We start from the raw sequence: 24,093 nt of genomic DNA on the forward strand, positions 1-24,093 counted from the left end.
TGAGGAAGAGGAGGAGGAGCAGGAGGAAGAGGAGGGAGGAGGAAGAGGGAGGAGCAGGAGGAAAAGGAGTTGGAGGAGGAGGAAGAGGAGGAGGATGATGAAGGTCTATAGTGCCTCTTGTTTGACACGAGTTCTGTAGAGCAACACACAGAGAGAGAGAGTTCTTTTTCGGTGTGTCACTGAGACGTCTTTTCAGAATAAAATAATGTATTGTGACGGTGTAATGTCAAAGTTTAATTTTCTCAGTTACATTTTTTTTTACTTGTTTCACATGTTTTACAAATTAATTTAAAATATGTTGTAATATCCCACTGTCATAATATCTTTATTAGACTAATACTATTATTACTCCAAACATTTAGACCTTTAAAAAATCTAAAGTTTCTCATGCAGCATATTTACCTCAATAGTTTTAGACTTTTATTCTGAAGTCCAGACAAAATGTGACCGGAAATAGTTTTTTCTCGTGTTTCACAACTTTTTGTAAACATCCTTCAAAAGGAACTAAAATTGTTTTTATATAACGTGTCACGTCGTTGTGTGTCCTGATGTTGACACACAACATATAAATATATAATATAATGTAAGATAACAATTAGTTTGGATCAAAAACGTTACAAAACATAACCGGAAGTGTGGTGTTTTAATTTGAAGGAGCGTCAGTGAAATGTGTGAAGCGACCGGAAGCTACCTAAAAAAGACTTCCTGTTGTTTGCCTTCAGAATAAAAGCATACTACATAAATCATATTCCCTACATTGATATAAATTGAGTTGGTAACTGTTGAGTTTAACAGTCATTGCTGCTGTTCTGGCTGTAAATACACCATCAACACTTCATTTATAGAGAGAACAGCATTCTGCTCAGCAGAGGAGTGACTTCTTCTTGTTGTTCTATTTTAATGAGGACGAGGCGGAGTTCTGGCATTAACAGACACATACCTGAAATAGCGTGCAGAGAGTGATTGAATGCATTTGATCATATAACATAACAGCATGGTACACCAGCAAAACAAGCTCTCCAACTTTGCAGAGAAGATGATTGAAATTCACAGAAACGACTTTATAATATATCTGACAAGAAGAATAAACATCTAACTACAGAAACATCGATCGCATCCACCACACGCAGAGTCTGAGCTGCTCCAGTCTGGCGGTTGATTTAGGGTCCCAAAGGTCAGCCTATTCTCTAGGCCATACAGGCACTGAACACACCATGACTGCACCAGGGAACACTTGTTATTCTATAAGATGTAAGATCTCACCCTCTTTGTCTGACTCCCGTGGTCCAAGTGAACAGGTAAAAACAGGTGAAACCACACCCCAGTGTCAACGGTCCCGTCCTCCATACTGTAATTCTCATGTAATTAGGCTAGGTTTTCTTTAATTACTCACATTTATTAATTTATAATATTTTTTAATTTATTTATTTATTTTTGTATTCATTTTGTATTTATTTTATACTTATTTTTTAAATGTATTTATTTATTTATTTATTTATGTATTTATGTATTTATTTACGCTCGATTTGCCCTTTGCATTTCATCCCTTATTTATTCCCTCAAACTTATTCTTTCCTAAGCAGAAGCAGACACCATTTGTCTTACGAACATATAGTCATGCATCCTGACCCCATGATGACACATGCTGAGTGACAGAACCCTAATGTGTATAATGAGGCAGAAATATATAAAGAAAACAAAACAGAAATAAATAAGGTTAGGGAAATAAATAAGGGGTGACATGCGAAAGGAAACTCGTGCATAAATAAATAAATAAATAAATAAATGCATATACATTTAAAAATAAGTATAAAATCAATAAAAATCAATAAATAAATAGATTTAAACATGAATAAACCTAAACTATGATAAAAGGAAATTAAATATAAATAAAGTAAATAAATAAATACACACACAAACAACCACACACACACACACATATATAATAATAATTAAAAATGTTTTTGAATAAATACAATAAAAAATAATAATAATAATAATAATAATGGAGGAAAAAAAACTGTTCAAAGGCACAAACTTAAGTCAGATACACATATTATACACGTATTCAAAGCTATAAAACAGTCTATAGTTTAATAAAACTGTAATGTATAATGTAATATATAAATATGTAAAACTTTGTGCGTATTATTATGAAAATATAATAATATAACAATAATAATTAATAATAATATAACAGGACAAATTCGACAGGAAGTCTTATTTTCTTGACCGGAAATGAGTTGTGAGTGCTGTCAGCTGACTGGTAGCCGTCACAACCACAACACCACAACACCTCTACTGCTACTGACAGCTAGCTGCAGCTAGGACCGGGTTGGACCGGGTCTGTGGTGGCCCAGAGGAGGTTAGATGTTTCCCGGAGCCAGCAGAACCGTCCACGGAGCTCTGAGCAGCAGCAGCGCCGCGTCATGGCAGCAGAGATCCAGCCCGGACCGCAGGCTCGGAAGCCCGGACTGCTCAGCAAGATAGAGGCTTTCCAGGATGTCGTGAGCACCGCGGTCATCATCCCAAGAGAGGACGGTGTTATCAGCGTGTCAGAGGACAGGTAGGACAACTAGAGGACAGGCAGGACCCCACAACTAGAGGACAGGTAGGACAACTAGAGGACAGGTAGAACCCCACAACTAGAGGACAGGTAGGACCTGCTACTAGAGGACAGGTAGGACCCTACAACTAGAGGACAGGTAGGACCCCACAACTAGAGGACAGGTAGGACCCTACAGCTAGAGGACAGGTAGGACCCGACAACTAGAGGACGGTGTTATCAGCGTGTCAGAGGACAGGTAGGACAACTAGAGGACAGGCAGGACCCCACAACTAGAGGACAGGTAGGACCTGCTACTAGAGGACAGGTAGGACCCTACAACTAGAGGACAGGTAGGACCCCACAACTAGAGGACAGGTAGGACCCTACAGCTAGAGGACAGGTAGGACCCGACAACTAGAGGACAGGTAGGACCCGCTACTAGAGGACAGGTAGGACCCCACAACTAGAGGAAAGGTAGGACAACTAGAGGACAGGTAGAACCCCACAACTAGAGGACAGGTAGGACCTGCTACTAGAGGACAGGTAGGACCCTACAACTAGAGGACAGGTAGGACCCCACAACTAGAGGACAGGTAGGACCCTACAGCTAGAGGACAGGTAGGACCCGACAACTAGAGGACAGGTAGGACCCGCTACTAGAGGACAGGTAGGACCCTACAACTAGAGGACAGGTAGGACAACTAGAGGACAGGTAGAACCCCACAACTAGAGGACAGGTAGGACCTGCTACTAGAGGACAGGTAGGACCCTACAACTAGAGGACAGGTAGGACCCTACAGCTAGAGGACAGGTAGGACCCGACAACTAGAGGACAGGTAGGACCTGCTACTAGAGGACAGGTAGGACCCCACAACTAGAGGAAAGGTAGGACAACTAGAGGACAGGTAGAACCCCACAACTAGAGGACAGGTAGGACCCTACAGCTAGAGGACAGGTAGGACCCGACAACTAGAGTACAGGTAGGACCCGCTACTAGAGGACAGGTAGGACCTGACAACTGGAGGACAGGTAGGACAACTAGAGGACCGGTAGGACCCGCTACTAGAGGACAGGTAGGACCCGACAACTAGAGGACAGGTAGGACCCGACAACTAAAGGACAGGTAGGACCCGACAACTAAAGGACAGGTAGTACCCTACAACTAGAGGACAAGTAGGACCCGCTACTAGAGGACAGGTAGGACCCTACAACTAGAGGACAGGTAGGACCCGACAACTAGAGGACAGGTAGGACCCGACAACTAGAGGACAGGTAGGACCCGACAACTAGAGGACAGGTAGGACCCTACAACTAGAGGACAGGTAGGAGCCGACAACTAGAGGACAGGTAGGACCCGACAACTAGAGGAAAGGTAGGACCCGACAACTAGAGGACAGGTTGGACCCGACCACTAGACGACAGGTAGGACCCTACAACTAGAGGACAGGTAGGACCTACAACTAGAGGACAGGTAGGACCCGACAACTAGAGGACAGGTAGGACCCGACCACTAGAGGACAGGTAGGACCCGACCACTAGAGGACAGGTAGGACCCGACCACTAGAGGACAGGTAGGACCCTACAACTAGAGGACGTAGGACCCGACAACTAGAGGACAGGTAGGACCTGACAACTAGAGGACAGGTAGGACCCGATAACTAGATGACAGGTAGGACCCGCTACTAGAGGACAGGTAGGACCCGACAACTAGAGGACAGGTAGGACCCGCTACTAGACGACAGGTAGGACCCGCTACTAGAGGACAGGTAGGACCCGACAACTAGAGGACAGGTAGGACCCGACAACTAGAGGACAGGTAGGACCCGATAACTAGATGACAGGTAGGACCCGCTACTAGAGGACAGGTAGGACCCGACAACTAGAGGACAGGTAGGACCCGACAACTAGCCTCCCAACACCCCGGTTTATAACCCTAACCCTGGCCGGTTCTTCTCCCCACAACACTGGCTCCAGTCCGGTGGTTCATTGATTGAGCTAATACCGCCTCCTGGATCAATAATATCAAAGTATGTAGAAACCATATGTATCAGTCCAACGGTTTATGGCTGAAAACATCTAACGTTTCTATAAAAGAGTCAGCTGACAGTCAGAGCTCATTACATGCTGGTTAACCACAGTAACCTTTATTAACATAGAAACAAACACACATTTATCAGATTTAACTGCTCATTTTAAAACGTCACTATAGTAATAATAATAAGAGCACTTTAATGTTTAACACCAGCCTGGAGCTGTGTGTGTCTGTGTGTGTGTGTGTTTGTCTACCAACTCGTAGACTCGGGGTCCTTCACATGTCCAAAGGTTGTCCTGTAATGCCTGTGTTAATCTCAGTCACTGTTCCCATTATACTGTATATGGAGGACAGAACCTGACAAAATGAAAATAAATAAATGACTCAATAAATAAATAAATATGTCATTAAATGTAGAAAAAATAATTTAAAAAATAAATGTAGACATTAATTAATTGATAAAATGTGACAAATAATGATATTTCTGTTTTAATTTGCTTCTTTATTTATTTATCTTTTTTTATTAATTCCCTTATTTATTTACTCTTTTCCCTTTCATTTATTTATTTTTTATTTATTATCATTTTAAATTTATTTATTAATTTTTGCATTTTTTAAAATTATTTTAAAATGGATGTATTTATTTATGTATTAATGCATTTATTTATTAATGTATGATTTTATATTTGCATTTCACGCCTTTATTTGTGATGATACACGTTGAGTGACAGCCCCCTCATTTGCATAATTAGGCAGAAATGCATAAAGAAATGTAAATAAATAACTTTGGGGAAATAAATAAGGATGTGAAATGCAAAGGGAAAATCTTGCAGGAATAAATAATAAATACATAAAAACTACATTTAGAAATAGGTAAAGAATAAATAAATGTCATTAAATATAGCAAAAAAATAATATTAAATATAAATGTAACCATTAATTAATTGATCAAATGTGACAAAAAATGTATAATTCTGTTTTTATTTGCTTCTTTATTTATTTATCTTTGTATTAATTCCCTTATTTATTTACTCTTGATTTAATGTTCCCATTAATTTATTCATGTATTATTCATTTTATAATTTATTTATTTATTTTTACATTTATTTCTGATTTATTTTTGCATTTATTTTTTATTTATTTATTTTTGCATTCAATATTTATTTATTGATGTTATTTATTTATTCATTTACCTGCCAAAATGAAAAATAAATGAATAAATAGATGACTAGATAAATAAATAAATATATAATTAAATGCAGCAAAAATAATATAAAAAATAAATGCAGCCATTAATTAATTGACAAAATGTTTATTTATCATGGTATTAATTCCCTTATTTACCTACTCTCCCTTTTATTTATTTATGTAGATATTGTTTTTATTAATTTTTAATCAATTAATTTATTTTTGCATTAGTTTTTAGTTATTTTGCATTTATTTATTTATGCATTTACCTTCCAAAATCAAAAATAAATGAATAAATAGATAAGTGACAAGATAAATAAATAAATATATCTTTATATGCAGCAAAAACAATATTATAAATAAATGATGACAATAGGACAAATATGAATTTACAATTAAAAAAAAATAGTAAAATACATCATAAACAGAGAAAGTGAGGCTAAACTGTGATGGTTTCACCCTGCAGGACGATCCGGGTCTGGCTGAAGAGAGACAGCGGTCAGTACTGGCCCAGTGTCTACCACACCTTGTCAAGTAAGGATTACTGATTACCTTTTCTTTAACCTATATATATATATATATATATATATATATATATATATATATTTTTTTTTATTCATCACGCTGGTATCGGATCGGTACTCGGTTTTGTCCGATACCGCAAGTTCAGGTATCGGTATCGGGAAGGAATAATGGGTATGGGGAACATCTCTACTTATGAATTATTACCCAGACTGCACCTGTCAGGATGACAGCGTGTCGTTCAGGCGCTCTGAGCCCCTGTAGGATCTTTCAGTGTCCTCTCCTCGGTGCTGCAGTGCTGCTCGTCTCTGACTCAGTTTGTCCTTTTTGCTCTCCGGTTGTGCAACCGAAGGAAATCCCGTGCTGCCATCAGCAGGATCTGTAGCTCAGAGAAGCACCAGAGGCTGCTTCACTGCAGAGAGCAGACTCATTTAGTTCACTAATAGAAACTTTAACATATACTATCATATGTAGAAGGAATTAAAACTAGAGTGAAGATCCTGGTATCATAATAAACTATAAAACCTGATGAACCCATCGGTACCAACCAGGTCATACTAGCTGGTCATGAAGGAGATTAAATAAGGCTCTAAACTTACACTGAATTCATTCAGTCATGTCCATTTTCAAAGGGGTCCCTTGACCTCTGACCTCCAGATATGTGAATGTAAACATTCTTCACATTTTTCAACTTTCGGTGACCAGAAAAAAACGCCAAACAAGCAGCAGAATAGACGCGCAGCGCCTGTGGTGGAAATACGCGGCGCTCCCATTGTAATGAACATGGCGGTTGCTTGCCATCCCCTGCGGTTGTCTTGTGGTATTGCAATATTGGTGTTATTGCGACAGCCCTTGTCAAATATCAACGACTTTGGTCCGGCGTTTTTTGTTGTCCCCCAAACCTCCGCCAACACATCCAGTAAACAGTGACCCTGTTATCCAGCACGGTTCAATGGTCGACTGTGTATTGATTTTAGAGTTTATTTTCACCACATTCAATCAAACAAACAGAAAAGAGGTTCTTTAGAGATTAAATATTATTATTATTCCCAGGAGAAGCTAATATATAGTGGGTTTTGTTTCCATGTAAAGTTTGACTATTGTTCCTGTTTGTTTCCTCCAGCGTCGTGCTCCTGTATGTCCTTTAACCCAGAGACCAGGAGGCTGTCGGTGGGGATGGATACCGGGACTATCTCTGTAAGTCCTCCGCTCGCTCTCATCTCAACACTTTGTTTGCTTTTACGAATCAGCCTGAAGGTCAGGAGATTGTCGTCCCAGCAGGTTGTGTTTCTGTCTGAATGTTGACAGGAAGAGCTGCTGGTATTTGCTGTATCTACCTCCTAGCACATCAAATGAAGAGCAGCTTCAACTGTAGTGTTTTGGCTGTTGACTTAAAGGAAAACCTCTCAACTCTCAAGTTTCTTCTTTTCTCTTTGAGACGTGTCGAGGTGGTTCTCCCACTGTTGGGCGCTTTTAGTCCGTTTTAATCATACTCTTATGCGAGGCGAAGCAAATTTTGCCCCTCGCTTTACTCGCACGAGTTGGACCGCCGGTATCATCTGTGTTCTAGATGCTCCGGAGAGGAGGAGGAGCTTGTCTCCATAGATACCAACAACTTCCCTTTCCTCCATTTCCTCCATCAACCATGGAAGAAATAACCTCTGTTGCTGCTTTGTACATGTTGATGAAGTCCCAGCTATGTCAGAAAACCAAACGCTATCGTGTCTGGGTTCATAACTTCACCCGGCGGCGAGCTGTATTCACCTACAGTGTCATCAAACTGACTGTATCTAGCAGCTATACGTCTCTACTGCGGTGTGAACCCAAAATAAACAGATTGAGCTGTGATTTAATATCAATAAACAGATCAAAAGGATGCTGAAATAACGACATAATGATGTTGATTTATAAAAAGTCTGAATTGATGCTTTGTCAGGTCTGTTACCATGACGACAAGCAGACAACTTTTAAAATGCTTGTTTTCTGAATGGAGTCTGGATGGATCAGTGCCAGGCTCTGCAGCTGCTCCATCAACACTCAACCTGACGTCATCCAGGCATAAGAATTTCTCGCTCAAGTTGAATGAATTTCAGTTCCAGCGAATACACAAATGAAATATAAATCAGTTTCACTCTGAGTCAGACGAGCCAAACAGACTTGTGAGAGCACCCTTTAGTCTTTAGAGAGACTTGTGACTGGTGGTCTTGTTAGTTTTCACTACTCTCATGTACTGTATGACCCAGAACTACCAGTCTATTCTAACAGGCAGCATGTTTTTATAGCGGGAGTCGTTTGTTTTGGAACAAGTTGACCCAACAGACCGCAACAGAACAGAACAGAACGTTTTAATCTCAGAACAAGTTCCCCCCACTAGTCATATTAAGGGCGTCGTCCTCAGAGGAAATCACACTGTCGGTTCTTCTTTTTACTCACTGTAATTTACATTTAGAAAGGTGGAAGTATTAATCTCTCTGCAGGAGGGAGGCTACACTTCATATAGAGAGCTAAAACCCAGAAATGAGTCAGCGTTTGAGCACTTCCTGTTCCCTCGTCTGGAAGGTCGTGTCTACAAGGTCACAAAACTTTCAAAGGCTTTTCTGATGTTCAAGTTTTACTACATTCACACTGAAATTCCAGCCCAGTCGCACAGTAGTTGATGAAATAGTCACGAAATTTAATGTATTGATTTGTGTACATAGACACTAATTTCACATTTTTCAAATCAATTTGTATTTAATCCACGTAATTGTGAACCAGGAAGTATAGAGAGTGGTGAACTCCGTGTAGAGAGGAGGTCGGGGTGGATGGGTGGGTCTAAGAACACCAGACTTTCACCAGGAGACCTATATTGGTGCCCCGTGTGAGGCCAGAAGTCAACGTTGATTTATTTGTCACGCAACTTCCGTACTTCAGTTACGCTACTTCTGTTGTTATTTTAACCCAAACCACCATCTTTTCCTAAATTGGTTTTATTTTGAAAAGACTGGAGCATGCGTCACGTGTTGCTGCACGTTCGTAGGAAAACATACAAAAAATACGTTATTGAAAGTCGGGCTGTACACGAATCAAATAGATTAAATGTCGTGACTATTTCACTAACTGACGTGAGACTGTGATGGAAATTTAAACAAAGTAGCATGACATGTTTTCCATTTATAGATTTATTTTGAAACCTCAGTCAGTGTGTCACATTTCTCTCCACTTCCTGTCTTTCAGGAGTTCATCCTGTCAGAAGACTACAACAAGATGACCCCAGCGAGCACATACCAGGGTGAGACAGGGTGTGTGTGTTTGTGTGTGTGTGTGAGTGTGTGAGTCAGTCAGTCACATGTCTGGAAGAGAACCAAAAGACACCATTGTGTTGGTTTGTTCTTAACCTTTACGCTTTAAAAGTCCTAAAATCGTGGTAAAATATCTTAAATAATAAAAAATTATTAAAAATAATAATTAATTTTACAAATATTTTAGCTTTGATCTAAATGCATTAGTTTTCACCGAGGCGGCGGTTGACCAGTAACTTCCAGTAAGATTACTTCTGTTTTGAATGGAGTCTGGTGGCTCTGAAGAGAGCATTAGCCGTATTTCCACCAAGACTTTTAGTCCCTGGAACTACTTTTCTAGGAACTAAAAGGTTCCTTCAGCCCTCTGTTGTCTGTGTTTCCACCGCGGTCTAAAGACCAGAGAAGATTAAGACTAATTAGTCCGCTGACGTGTGAAAAAGCAACGTGATGTGTGCCGACGAGAGCTGCTGGTGGTCACGGCGGTAAACTCACTCTGCAGCCGGACGTTCGGTGTGTCGCCTGGTTACTCCAAAATAAAATGCTAGAAAAAAAGAAATATTGCTTTAAGTTCAACAAACAATAACCTCTCTTTGCCTCCTTAGAAGAGGAACGTAAAACTCGTTATCATATATATTTAAATTTCCTTTAGACTTGGGTTTAAAGGTCTTTAAAGAACAAAAATCCAACCTTGTTATGTTGAAACTAAAGCTCAAATTATACACTAAAATCTGTGGCCCATATATTTATCTATAGCCTCTTGTATTATTGATACATATATATATGTATATATATACATATATACATATATATATGTATATATATGTATGTATTATTACTCCAGTGCTAACAGCTCTGTGTACTGAAGGCTTTCAGCAGTCTGAGGAGTGTGTTCATGATTCATTTCTTTCTTCTGAGTGTAACTCAGAGAGAAGTAAGTGGACCAGAGCTCCTCTCATCTCTCATCTCTCATCTCTCTCCTCTCCTCTACTGTACGTTAGATGCTTTATTTATTACCTCGGGTAAAAACTGATCATGAGACAAACGCAGAGGAATATTTATAGTTTATGTAATTCTCTGATCTGATGAGTGTCACATGTGTCAAACTGTAGAGTTCTCTGCACCAGAGTCCAGCAGCTTTCTCTGCATTCATTTGTCACATCTTTGCTTGGTGCTGGATACGGACGGGAACTGATACGATTTTATTGATACCGATGCCATTATCGATTCTGCTTATCGTTATTGATTCCTGATCAGTTTTCTGTGTGGAAACAAAGTAGGCGACACAGGTTCTCAGCTTCAATTAGAGGTGCACGGTCCGATACCCCGTTTTAATAGTACCGGTACTTTAAGAACGTGGTTCTGGCGTGGTTCTGTGTGTTTCTGACGTGGTTCTGACGTGTCTCTGACGTGGTTCTGTGTGTTTCTGACGTGGTTCTGTGTGTTTCTGATGTGGTTCTAACATGGTTCTGACGTGGTTCTGTGTGTTTCTGACGTGGTTCTGTGTGTTTCTGACGTGGTTCTGTGTGTTTCTGACGTGGTTCTGTGGGTCTCTGACGTGGTTCTGTGTGTTTCTGACGTGGTTCTGACGTGTCTCTGACGTGGTTCTGTGTGTTTCTGACGTGGTTCTGTGTGTTTCTGATGTGGTTCTAACATGGTTCTGACGTGGTTCTGTGTGTTTCTGACGTGGTTCTGTGTGTTTCTGACGTGGTTCTGTGTGTTTCTGACGTGGTTCTGTGGGTCTCTGACGTGGTTCTGTGTGTTTCTGACGTGGTTCTGACGTGTCTCTGACGTGGTTCTGTGTGTTTCTGACGTGGTTCTGTGTGTTTCTGATGTGGTTCTAACATGGTTCTGACGTGGTTCTGTGTGTTTCTGACGTGGTTCTGTGTGTTTCTGACGTGGTTCTGTGTGTTTCTGACGTGGTTCTGTGTGTTTCTGACGTGGTTCTGTGGGTCTCTGACGTGGTTCTGTGTGTTTCTGACGTGGTTCTGACGTGTCTCTGACGTGGTTCTGACGTGTCTCTGACGTGGTTCTGTGTGTTTCTGACGTGGTTCTGTGTGTTTCTGATGTGGTTCTAACATGGTTCTGACGTGGTTCTGTGGGTCTCTGACGTGGTTCTGTGTGTTTCTGACGTGGTTCTGTGTGTTTCTGACGTGGTTCTGATGTGGTTCTGTGTGTTTCCCTACAGCCCATCAGGGCCGAGTGACGGTGGTTCTGTTCGTGTTGGAGATGGAGTGGCTTCTGAGCACCGGCCAGGACAAAAACTTCAACTGGCACTGCTCGGAGAGCGGCCAGCAGCTTGGGACGTACCGCACCGCCGCCTGGGTCTCAGGTCTACAGTATCCTCTAACGCCGCTCGGCCCTTTAGAGCGCTCAGTGAACCCGACGGCTCGGCTTCCTGCTAAACGGAGTGACGAGCCCTCGTTGGTGCTCTGGACTGTGAAACACCTCATCTGATGATGTGTACGGAGGGCCGTCAGGCGTCTACTCTCCGTCAGGTCTTTAACTGACTGTAGTTTAACTACTGCAGTCAGATCAGTAACCTCTATACGTCTAACAGTCAGCCGGTGGTCGTTCTCCAACCAGTCTTCATTTATGTGGAACAAACAGCAGCTAAAACATAAAACATAATGCACACAACAAAACGACATGTAAAGTTTGAGTGTTACGTTCCCTGATTAGTCTGGAGGACGAGGTGAGGTCGAGGGGAGGACGAGGAGAGGACGAGGAGAGGACAAGGAGAGGACAAGGAGAGGACGAGGAGAGGACAAGGGGAGGTCGAGGGGAGGACGAGGAGAGGACGAGGAGAGGACAAGGAGAGGACGAGGAGAGGACGAGGAGAGGACGAGGAGAGGACAAGGGGAGGTCGAGGGGAGGACGAGGAGAGGACGAGGAGAGGACAAGGGGAGGACGAGGAGAGGACGAGGAGAGGACGAGGGGAGGTCGAGGGGAGGACGAGGGGAGGACGAGGGGAGGTCGAGGGGAGGACGAGGAGAGGACGAGGGGAGGACGAGGGGAGGTCGAGGGGAGGACGAGGAGAGGACGAGGAGAGGACGAGGGGAGGTCGAGGGGAGGACGAGGGGAGGTCGAGGGGAGGTCGAGGGGAGGACGAGGGGAGGACGAGGGGAGGACGAGGGGAGGACGAGGGGAGGTCGAGGGGAGGACGAGGGGAGGTCGAGGGGAGGACGAGGGGAGGTCGAGGGGAGGACGAGGAGAGGACGAGGAGAGGACGAGGGGAGGACGAGGAGAGGACGAGGAGAGGACGAGGGGAGGTCGAGGGGAGGACGAGGGGAGGACGAGGGGAGGTCGAGGGGAGGACGAGGAGAGGACGAGGGGAGGACGAGGGGAGGTCGAGGGGAGGACGAGGAGAGGACGAGGAGAGGACGAGGGGAGGTCGAGGGGAGGACGAGGGGAGGTCGAGGGGAGGTCGAGGGGAGGACGAGGGGAGGACGAGGGGAGGACGAGGGGAGGACGAGGGGAGGTCGAGGGGAGGACGAGGGGAGGTCGAGGGGAGGACGAGGGGAGGACGAGGGGAGGACGAGGGGAGGTCGAGGGGAGGACGAGGGGAGGACGAGGGGAGGACGAGGGGAGGACGAGGGGAGTTCGAGGGGAGGTCGAGGGGAGGTCGAGGGGAGGACGAGGGGAGGACGAGGGGAGGTCGAGGGGAGGACGAGGGGAGGACGAGGGGAGGACGAGGGGAGGTCGAGGGGAGGACGAGGGGAGGACGAGGGGAGGACGAGGGGAGGACGAGGGGAGGACGAGGGGAGGTCGAGGGGAGGTCGAGGGGAGGTCGAGGGGAGGACGAGGGGAGGACGAGGGGAGGTCGAGGGGAGGACGAGGGGAGGACGAGGGGAGGACGAGGGGAGGACGAGGGGAGGTCGAGGGGAGGACGAGGAGAGTAACTATGACATTAAACCGGAGAAAAAGAATCAAGGAAACTAAAGTATAGACTACATAAACAAGGAATTCATTAACAAATTAACATCCTAAGGCTTTCAACAAACAACAGCTGAATATTCACTTAAAATACAAATTCTAACGCTAAACGCATCATTCTATCACCCAGATCCTAATGAAGGGATGTCTGTCAGCAGCAGGACGCCGTTTCTTCTTCTTCTTCTTTGACCTTAACGTGACCTCTCAGGTTTGACGTGGAGACCAGACACGCCTTCGTAGGAGACCAGTCTGGTCAGGTGACCATCCTGAAGCTGGAGCAGGACAGCTGCAGCCTGGTGACCACCTTCAAGGGACATACCGGTACACACACACACACACACACACACACACATCCATCCTGGTGTTAACTGTTCCTGCTTCAGCCTCCCGACCGCGGTCAGAAGGACCAACGTCTTTAGTTTAAAGCTTGATGGTTAAAGAGACGTCTGGATCAGTTTAAGAGATTAATCACCGTACCGTACCGTGCCGTACCGTGCTTTACCTTGCTGTGCCGTGCTGCAGGTAACGTGACGGCGCTGTGTTGGGACCCGGTCCAGAGGGTTCTGTTCTCCGGCAGCTCGGACCACTCCATCATCATGTGGGACATCGGAGGACGCAAAGGCACCGCCATCGAACTGCAAGGACACAAGTAAGAGTCCAATTTTAAAATGAATAGAAACAAATACAAAAATAAATATAAGAGAAACAGAAACATCAATTTATGTCACATTTTATTAATAATAATAATTAATAATTAATAATTGATTGATTGATTGATTGATTGTGTGTGTGTGTGTGTGTGTGTGTGTGTGTGTGTGTGTGTGTGTGTGTTCCTACAGTGACAGGGTTCAGGGTTTGTGTTACGCCTCACACACTCGTCAGCTGATCTCCTGCAGCTCAGACGGAGGAATCGTCATCTGGAACATGGACGTCACACGACAAGAGGTGAGAGAGAGAAGACTGACTGATGGACACAGCGTGTGTTCGGTTTGTTCACAACAAGAGCGAAGAGAAGGATTACATATAAAGTCAACGCAAAGAGGCGAATAGGCACAAATGACGCAACGCAAACACGCGATATTTGCATCATCCGTGGGAGTTTAAATATTGTTAAAGTGTTCTTTTAATCCCTCTTTTTGTCTTTTCGTCCAACTGGAGCTGTAAAGCTGATGAAAACGTTGACGTCTGTGCTCCAGGTTGTTCTGTTTCCTTGTGCAGGTCTCAAAGGCACTTCTTTGGCAGTTAGATTGTGCTTTAAATATGTTTTTCTTTATATTGTTATGGCCTGGCTGTAAGGGAAGCACTCATGAGGGAGTAACTAAAACAAGTTTAAAGGTAACAAAAATCGGAATTGTAGTGAATGAAGGTAACTTAGAGGATGATAAAGAAAGTATACAACACAGCACAGCCTATATATAAGAATAATTTAGTATATGTAATTAGCTAACTGTTAAACTGTGTCTTCAGACCCCCGAGTGGTTGGACAGTGACTCCTGTCAGAAGTGTGAGCAGCCGTTCTTCTGGAACTTCAAACAGATGTGGGACAGCAAGAAGATCGGCCTGCGACAGGTTTGATCTCCCGTCTTCCTCCATACTGCTGCTTTTAGTTCCTTGTTTAGGACGTAATCTGGGACCAGTTGGTCCTGGTCCAGGTCTTCACAGCCTAGTGTAGCTGCTGCCGTCTCTTTCTCTAACTCTGCTGTTACTGATGTGGACGTTCCGCTGTGTCTCCTCAGCACCACTGCAGGAAGTGCGGCCAGGCGGTGTGCGGTAAATGTTCGTCCAAGCGCTCCACCATCCCCCTCATGGGCTTCGAGTTCGAGGTCCGAGTGTGCGACAGCTGCCACGAGTCCATCACCGACGAGGAGTGAGTACCGGTACCGGCCTCTGTAGTCGTCTCTTTGTGCTCTTCCTCTCGCTAAAGTAACCGCCGTGTTCCCTTCCTGTCTCCTAGCCGAGCGCCCACCGCCACCTTCCACGACAGCAAGCACAGCATCGTTCACATGCACTACGAGCCCACCACCGGGAACCTGCTCACCTCCGGCACCGACAAGGTCGTCAAGGTAACGGACAGCATCTGTTGTGTTCAGGAGAGCTCAGGAACATCTAGTGACTCTTTAGTGAAGTCCTGTTTATCTGATCTCTTATTTAACATCATCGTTCCTGTCTGAACTTTAGAGTCTTTAGTGTCTCTTTGAGAGGGACAAACAGCAGACTGATGATGTCTTGTGTTTGTCCTCAGCTATGGGACATGACTCCTGTGGTGTCCTGAGGTCCGGTCTGTTCACCAGATTCTGGTTCTAACGGCGGCCGTCGGAACAGAAAGAGAGAAGCAGATCCAACGCTCCCGATGCCAGCTGGGTAATATTGAACAGTTCTTGAACGTGAGGCGGTGTCTGTTGATCACAGAGAGGACGCTGCAGGCCGCTGGAGGCTGAGGACAGGACGCCACGTTACTGACGGACGGGCGTTTGTTTGTGTTGGTCTCTCTGTGTGTCTGTACTGTATGTGACTTTATAAGGAGCTGACACGCCTTATTTACTTAATTATCATCATGCATTCCTGCCGACCTCCTCCTGGAAACTCTCCTCCCAGTCAGTGACACATTAACTGGAGCGTAACTCATCACCTGTAAATGAACCGTTAATCCGACCGCTTGCTGTTTGTTCTCTGTGAGATTATTTATTATCCTACGTATGGTCGATCTAATCAGTGGCAGCGTGTACGTACTGTACGTCCACGGATCAGGACTGAAAGGAAACTAATGATTTACTGTCTCTATAATACTGTTTATACACGTCGATGCACTGGAATCAAGAAGCACATCGCTGCTGTGAAGAGGAAATCTGATTATTGTTTTTTGATTATCAAGTTTTTGTGCTTTACTGATCATCTTCTAACACTCAGATCCAGATGTTCCAAAGATGTTTGATATTTAGAAAATGCGTTTATGTTAAAGACTTTATCAACAGCAGAGCTAAAGGTTGATATACTGTATAGCAGCAGTATATCTGATATCAGTTTATCTCTAGCAGCTGTTCATCCTGACTGAGCCGGCAGGTACCGACACCTGAAGAACCACACCAGTGTTTCACCTCCTCAACTACACATCACGGAGAGTTCTCTTCGCTTTTTGCATATCAGTTTCAAATGTACGACGACGGAGTATCAGGGCCACATTTAGGAAAAATAAATAAATCTAAGATTACGAGAATAAAGTCAGAGGTTTAGGAGAAAAAAAAGTTTAAATATTACGACTTTATTCTCGTAAAGTTACGACTTTATTCTCGTAATGTTACGACTTTTTTCACGTAATCTCAGACTGTTTTTCCCGTCTATGTGGCCCCTCCATACTACAAATGCATGGTGTAGATGTTTGATACCATTTTTACCTTCCTGATACCGATTCTGATACCTGAACTTGCGGTATCGGCCGATACCGAGTACCGATCCGATACCAGCGTGATAAGAAGTATATAGTTATTATTATTTAACAGATGTATTTGCGACCTGACAAACTGTACATCGGCTCCAAATGCTCCATTGAGCGGTGAATTCCCACGTTCTCACGTATCTTCGTCGCTTTTGGGCGATCTTTGTGGAATTGATCTCGTCATTGGAATGCAGTTTCCAGCGTTTTGCCTCGATGAAGTCGTCGTGCTCTTTCCCGTGACGCGTCTTCAAACATTTCATAAGATTGTTGGAAACAGAAGTTTTACATACTGGACATATCGGCATTCTACTTGTTGGATTTTCCGCTGTGAAACATCACCAAACGCCGGACACGTTCCTCTCTCTGACTCCCGTTAAACCCTCCACTAGCTCCGCTCTGTTGTTGTTCGCTGTCGTCACGTGACAAACTACCTGCAGTCACTTCTTCTTCTCTGCTCTAAAACAGTAGCAGCCAGTGGCGGCCGTGATACCTCCCGGGCGACGGCACAGTGAAGGCTGCGGTTCTGGATTTGTTTCTGGGTTAATAAATGATGGTATCGGATCGGTGCTTGGACTGGCGTACTCTTTACCGAATTTAGGGCCGAATCAGACACATTTTCGGTCCTGGTATCGGAACAACTCTAGTTATTAGGATGTGATTTTCTGATCTGTCCAAGACGCTGGGAATCACATGTTTTATTTTGGAGGTGTCTGGATCTCCTTCCTGTTGGTTTCCAGCTCATCGATCTGTACTGAAATGAATGCAAACCGCCGTCTGTCTTTAATCGTAGTAACAGCTCGTATATCAGAGTAAATGCTGTGATGGTGTATATAAAGTTATCAGATATAAACCGTAACGTGTTGCATCCGAGGCCAGTGGTCTGTTATGTCGTCGTGTTTCAGTGTCCGTTGATGTAATTAATGTGATGTATGTGACGTATTAAAAGAGGAGGTTCACCTACTCCACACACACTGAGTCTGTTTGTTGTTTATCAGATCACACCGAGCACAATCAGAACGTGAACACATGAACACATGAACACATGCTGGACTCTGACTTGTTTTCATCTCTCTTGACGAACTGACAGAAAGAGAAATAACAGCGAAGAACGAGGACTCAAACCGTCTGCGTGGAGTTTGCATGTTCTCCCGTGTTAGCGTGGCTTTTCTCCGGGTTCTCCGGTAGGCTGGCAACCTGCCCAGGGTGTGACCCACCTTCACTCAATGTCAACAATGTCCCGTCCAAAAAGGTCCAACAATAACCCCCCCGACTGGATTAACAAGGAGATCAAACGCCTCAACAGGGAGAAGAGGGATTTCACCACCGTCACATTAACACCCTGCTGTGGACTCCACTCTCGTCCCCACCATAGAAAGGTCCGTCAAGACATGGTCACCTCCCAGAGGACCAACCTGAACCTGAACCTGAACCTAACCTGAACCTGTATATTATAAGACCTCATATTTGTCCTGCCAGATTAAAAGGTCCTGACACACCAAGCCGGACTGTGGATCAAGTTTTTGCGGTGTGTCCTCACCGTCGGCTCTAGTCTGCCCGTGACAGTTTTTTCGTCCGATTCAGTGCGTTGGATCTGAGAGAAATCACTGATTGGCTGTTCGGCTTAAACCAATCGGTGCACGAGAAGAGAAACGGAAGTGAGGAAAGCAGGCCGACGAGTAAAGTCACAGCGATGTGAACATCTGGAATGAAGCTGAGTGGTGTGAAAATGTTTCATGTTCGTATCATAACAGTTTGTATATCCTCCGTCCTCGCTCTTCCTGTTTCCCTTTCTGAATGATGGATACAGACTACCACCGCCTGCTGGTGTGGAGAGTTATTGCCTCTCTCCAGCAGCAGAACGTGCGTGCTAACTGGCTGTCGGCTGGAGTCTCTGCGGTGTGTTCGAGTGCGACTTGTCAGCCAAAACGGAGACGCGACAGTCGACCTTCGTCACCTCTAGTTCTCTAATGTCGACTTGGTGTGTCTCCGGCTTTAGACCTAAATTGGGCATCACACATCTACTCTGAGGACGTGACACGAGAAGGAAAATGTATAAATACAATTTATTAGAAATTAAACATCTAAACAAAATGACCTGAAATTAAACAATGATTATAAACAAATTACATTATTTGTGACATTTATACATTAAAGCATCTGTGAGGTATACATTCTCCTAGTTAAAGGAACACTTCACCCACTAAATGACCGTCTTTACGTCATCTACTCACCTGTTACCTTTAATATAACAACCGTAAACAGGGTTTTAAATATTAAAGTTTTAGTGAAGATGTTTGTGAGGTAGTGATCATCCGACCGGATCAATGACACGGAGATTATTCTGCACCAGCTGTGTGAGAGTTTGATGTTTTAATATAGTTTAACTGTTAAATGCGTCCGATGTTTACTCTAACTCTCCAGACTTTTCTCTGTTTTCAGACTCTTCGTTAACCGTGGAGACGTGAGAGAAAAACTACGTTTTCTTTATGTATTGAAAGTAACATGAGGTGAGTAGTTGAGGGTCATTTTGGGGGTGAAGTATTTTTATATTTAGATGATAAATAAAGAAGCAGATTAAATATTGATCAACCTTCTGGTCTGGAGGCGACTTCACTACGTCTTTCTGTTCTTTAGAGTATAAACGGTATAAAAGCGTCGTCCTGTACGTTAAGAACAAGCTGATTGTGTAAACATTAGTGATGAACTGAGGAGTGTTTGGTTTTAAACGGTTTTCAACGGAGAGATCAAGGTTTGAACTTGAGGGCGAACTCGTCCAGCGCTGCCAGCAGCTTCTCGTCCTCCTGCGGCGAGGACCTGGAGGACGCCAGCGGGAGGTGAGTCGCCACTGCTTTACGGTCTGGACGACATTTAGAGAAAGAGACACGAGACAACAGGAGAGACGCTGTTACACATGATGATAATATTCAGAGAGTTGTTTACAGATTTTAAATTGATGCGGTGTTATAGAAACATGAAGGACGAGGCTTCATCACTCTTCTTCATCATTATGACATACATGCTCTACTCTTTACAGGAAGCCTCTGTTTCTTATCAGTTGAGATGCTTCTGAATCACTTAGTGAGAAATTAAAGCCTCCATCAGCACCAACAAAACAGTCTAAGTCTTTTTTACAGATATTTTTCAGACTTTCAGACTTTTTTTTCGGACTTGACCGTTTTTCAACGCCAAGATTTAGCGTTTGTTAAAATGAGATCTACCTCAACAACAATACATATTTAATGCTAATAATATAATATGTAATAGTGTAACACTCAGGCCATTATATAATATTAATATATTATTAATGATGGCTGTATTCCATTAGGAGGAGCTCCTGGTATTGTGACTCTTAACTGACCTGAACCGTCGTTAATGTGATTAATTACACCTTAAAGATCTGCTGTGAAAAAGACTAACTTTTGATGCTTCAAACGGAGGAAACATTTACAACGCAGGACTTTTACTTGTCAGTTAATCAGAGCTTTTTCTCTAAAAACAGCTGGAAACGAGGCTGACGACGAGACTGAACAGTCAACAAGCTGTAAAACCAAAACTAGGAGCTAAAAGAGGCTAAAAAGAGTCGGTGATAACTCGTTCTCATATCAGGAGTTCTGCTTTGACTCTCTTATCCAGATGAAAACACAGAGAGTGAATGTGATCATGTTCTGACCCTGGAAGAAGAGTCCGCTCGGCTGCTTGGCGGCGGCGGCGGACGCAGCGAGCCACACCGTGGTGTCGGCGCCCATCGCCTCCGTTCTCAGCTTGTTCTGCATCTTGGCGTGGAATGAAGGCATGGACGTCTGCACCGCTGCAGAGAGACAGACATGGAGGGATAGATCATTCAATCATTATTATTATTATTAACGTGTATTCAGATATGAATCCAGCGTAACGGCGTTAGTGCAACGGCGTTAGTGCAACGGCGGTAGCGTACCTGGCGTGTCGGCCCAGCCGGGGTGCATGCAGGAGAAGTGGATGTCTTTGTGCTGAGAAGCCCAGCGGTCCGTCAGGATCACCTGCTGCCGCTGGCAACACAACAACACTAAACATTAAACACAGATTTACGCCTAACGCCGCCATGACGAGGCGTGGTAGTGAAACGGTCTCTGTTTACTTTGTTCTGAGCGTACGCCGCGGTGCCATCAAACGCCCCCTTCTCAAACTGGAGGTCGTCCACGTTGAGCTTCTGGGTGAGCATGCCGCCGGACGACACGGTGACCTGGAGGAGGAACATTCATTATGTATAATAAAGCATCAGATTCATGTTGACAGTAGGAGCATCTTTAACTTGAACCCACCACTCGGGGGTCTTCAGCCTTCTTCAGCGCCGGTATCAGCGCCGTGGTCAGGACGTACGTACCTGAAAATACAGGAAGCACAACAGGAAGTTCACCTGTTACCGCTGACGATCCAAACTACATCATCAAAAACTCTCAAATAAATAAATAAATAAATAAATAAATAACGGAGCCGGAGAAAGGGGGTAATATTCAGAGAAAAAAAACTCTAAATTTACAAGAAAATCTCAGAAAGAGTATTACAGCAAATACTCACCGAGTGTGTTGGTGGCGAAGTTCTTCTCCAGGCCGTCCTCCGTCAGCTCTCTCTGGTTCACCATACAGCCGGCGTTGTTGATCTGGTGATTAACAGGTGATTAATAACTATACTGATGAACCGACACAGACTGGACCGTCTCTACTCTCCACCCACCAGGACGTGGACGGCGTTGCTTTGTGAGAAGTTCTGGGCGAACTCCCACACCTGTCTGGCGCTGGACATGTCCACCACGTGGACGTGGACGTTCTGGGAACAAACAGGAAAACAGAGGTTTTAATTTTCTTATGTGATTCTTTCGCTACATATTTCATTAGTTGAACTATTTTCTTGTTTATTATTATATTCTTTTTTTTTTGTCATTAATCTTCAGGTTCCAGCTTTCAGATGATGTTCACCACTTCTATGTGACGTCTACTGTTGACCTGCTATCTCCCCCTAAACACCCCCTGGACCCCCTAAAGAAAGAGGGAGGAATGCAGATCTCACCTGATTTTTACTCTTTTCCATGATTTCCTCTTTGGCTGCGTCAGCTCGCTCTTTGTTTCTACACACCATGTGGACGATTCCTCCTGCAGACTCACACATGAACTCATATCAGCATCACCTCTCGCTGTAGTCAACATCCTGGATCATATATATATATATATATATATATATATATATATATAAAACATCACTCACCTCTGTTGGCGAGCTCCAGTGCGGTGGCTTTCCCGATGCCGCTGTTGGCTCCGGTTATGACGAAGGATCTCCCGCTCAGGTTCACGTCCAGGTCTGCTGGACAGAAATGCTTCGCTGCAGCTTCATAACCGCTCCTGTTAATAACAATCCTTAAAATATTAGTGAAATATTAAAAAATATATATATATGTAAAATATCCTTTAAAATATTAGAGAAATATTTTTTAAAAAATATCGGTGAAATATCCCTAAAATAAAAGTAAAATATCAGAAAAATATTATAAATAATAAAATATCTAAAAAATATAAACAGACAATTATTTTTTAAATATGCAAAAAACATTTGTAAGATATTAAAGAATTATTAAAATGAGCTCCACCTTTACCAACGGCAACATTAAAGTGATGAACAAATAAAATATCCCAAAAATATTTGAAAATATGCCAAACAATATTAGTAAAATAGGTTAAAACACTAGTAAAGTATCAGACTTTTTTCTAAGTAAAATATCTTGGAATAATAAGAAGTATTAGTAAAATATCCAAAAGATATTAGTGGAATACTTCAAAAAAATATTGAAAGGAATGAACAAATAAAATAGTAAAATAGCAGAACAACATTATTAAAATATCAGAATTTTTTTTTAAATATCCATAATATCAGTAAAATATTCTAAGAAATATTAGTAACAAATCCTTAAAATTAGAGTGAAATATTTTTAAAAAATATATTAATAAAATATCAGAAAATATCAATACATTATCAGACTAAATAATAATATATATAATTAGCAATCATTATCATAAAGTAATATATTATAATATAGATTACTCTGCATAATGAGTACTTTTACTACTTTAAGTATATTTTGATGATACTTTGTGATATTTTGAACGCAGGACTTTTACTTCTAACAGAGTATTTCTACACTGTAGTATTTCTACACTGTAGTATTTCTACACTGTAGTATTACTACTTTAACTTGAGTAAAACATCTTAAAGTACTTCCTCTGACTAACTGCTGATTGTGACATTTTACAGGTCTCCTGTCAGTATTGTGTAACCGCTGCTAGTTAACCAGTAACAGTAATATACTACTATATATGATATATATTTATATATTATTACCACTAAACAACATGTGTGCTGCAACCTGGAGTCTGAGGACAGTTATTATTAGTTAATATTACTGTAATAAGGAGGATTATATGTTGAATAAACCATTAAAACTACTATAGATGAGACTAAGGTTGTTCCAGGTGTCAGTAGACTCACCTGGTGAACTCACCTGGTGTATTAAAGCTACTATAGATGAGACTAAGGTTGTTCCAGGTGTCAGTAGACTCACCTGGTGTACTCCTGGAGTCCTTTAACGAACCAAACCGCGTTCCTGTAAATAGACATGTTATTAATTTAACTGTAAAATGTCTCAGTTTGTCTGTTAAAGGTTAAAGAGGAGCAGAGAACTCAGAGAACACAGAGAACAGAGTCCAGTGTTCAGTTTCATAACAGTGATGGAGGAGGAGCTGCTTATGTAGTAACAGGAAGTCACGTGTTTCACAACCGGAAGTACGTTTTAAATGTGTCTCTAGCGCCTCTAGTGGAGCTGTTAGTGTACTGCAGCCTCTAGTGGAGCTGTTAGTGTACTGCAGCCTCTAGTGGAGCTGTTAGTGTACTGCAGCCTCTAGTGGAGCTGTTAGTGTACTGCAGCCTCTAGTGGAGCTGTTAGTGTACTGCAGCCTCTAGTGGAGTTGTTAGTGTACTGCAGCCTCTAGTGGAGTTGTTAGAGTACTGCAGCCTCTAGTGGAGCTGTTAGTGTACTGCAGCCTCTAGTGGAGCTGTTAGTGTACTGCAGCCTCTAGTGGAGCTGTTAGTGTACTGCAGCCTCTAGTGGAGCTGTTAGTGTACTGCAGCCTCT

General features: G+C 43.2%; 2 protein-coding genes across 2 annotated transcripts; one reads left to right on the forward strand and one right to left on the reverse strand.

Annotated features, from left to right (window-relative positions):
• The first annotated feature begins 2,243 nt into the window (after nucleotides 1–2,243).
• Nucleotides 2,244–17,902, forward strand: wdfy2 (WD repeat and FYVE domain containing 2). The gene is made up of 12 exons (XM_074657966.1): nucleotides 2,244–2,566; nucleotides 6,235–6,302; nucleotides 7,414–7,487; nucleotides 9,507–9,561; nucleotides 11,757–11,907; nucleotides 13,713–13,825; nucleotides 14,027–14,153; nucleotides 14,344–14,449; nucleotides 14,972–15,073; nucleotides 15,241–15,371; nucleotides 15,459–15,567; nucleotides 15,747–17,902. The coding sequence occupies exons 1-12, from the start codon at nucleotides 2,430–2,432 to the stop codon at nucleotides 15,774–15,776; spliced, it is 1,203 nt and encodes a 400-aa protein (XP_074514067.1). The 5' UTR covers nucleotides 2,244–2,429; the 3' UTR covers nucleotides 15,777–17,902.
• A 1,079-nt stretch (nucleotides 17,903–18,981) lies between these two features.
• On the reverse strand, nucleotides 18,982–23,695 carry dhrs12 (dehydrogenase/reductase (SDR family) member 12). Its single transcript, XM_074657967.1, has 10 exons — nucleotides 23,524–23,695; nucleotides 22,176–22,309; nucleotides 21,981–22,063; nucleotides 21,648–21,740; nucleotides 21,492–21,573; nucleotides 21,236–21,297; nucleotides 21,052–21,156; nucleotides 20,872–20,962; nucleotides 20,608–20,745; nucleotides 18,982–19,794 (listed from the first exon to the last, which is right to left on the reverse strand). The coding sequence occupies exons 1-10, from the start codon at nucleotides 23,577–23,579 to the stop codon at nucleotides 19,682–19,684; spliced, it is 957 nt and encodes a 318-aa protein (XP_074514068.1). The 5' UTR covers nucleotides 23,580–23,695; the 3' UTR covers nucleotides 18,982–19,681.
• Between the last annotated feature and the right edge of the window lie 398 nt (nucleotides 23,696–24,093).

Source organism: Sebastes fasciatus, chromosome 14 (genome assembly GCF_043250625.1).
Source record: "Sebastes fasciatus isolate fSebFas1 chromosome 14, fSebFas1.pri, whole genome shotgun sequence".
NCBI lineage: Eukaryota > Metazoa > Chordata > Actinopteri > Perciformes > Sebastidae > Sebastes > Sebastes fasciatus.

Coding starts and splice junctions, on each gene's coding strand:
- wdfy2 (XM_074657966.1), top strand. CDS start 2,430: ATGGCAGCAGAGATCCAGCCCGGACCGCAGGCTCGGAAGCCCGGACTG. Junction 9,562..11,756: donor CCCAGCGAGCACATACCAGG/GTGAGACAGGGT, acceptor GTTTCCCTACAG/CCCATCAGGGCCGAGTGACG. Junction 14,154..14,343: donor ATCGAACTGCAAGGACACAA/GTAAGAGTCCAA, acceptor GTGTTCCTACAG/TGACAGGGTTCAGGGTTTGT.
- dhrs12 (XM_074657967.1), bottom strand. CDS start 23,579: ATGTCTATTTACAGGAACGCGGTTTGGTTCGTTAAAGGACTCCAGGAG. Junction 21,741..21,980: donor TGGAAAAGAGTAAAAATCAG/GTGAGATCTGCA, acceptor GTTTGTTCCCAG/AACGTCCACGTCCACGTGGT. Junction 21,298..21,491: donor CTTCGCCACCAACACACTCG/GTGAGTATTTGC, acceptor CTGTATTTTCAG/GTACGTACGTCCTGACCACG.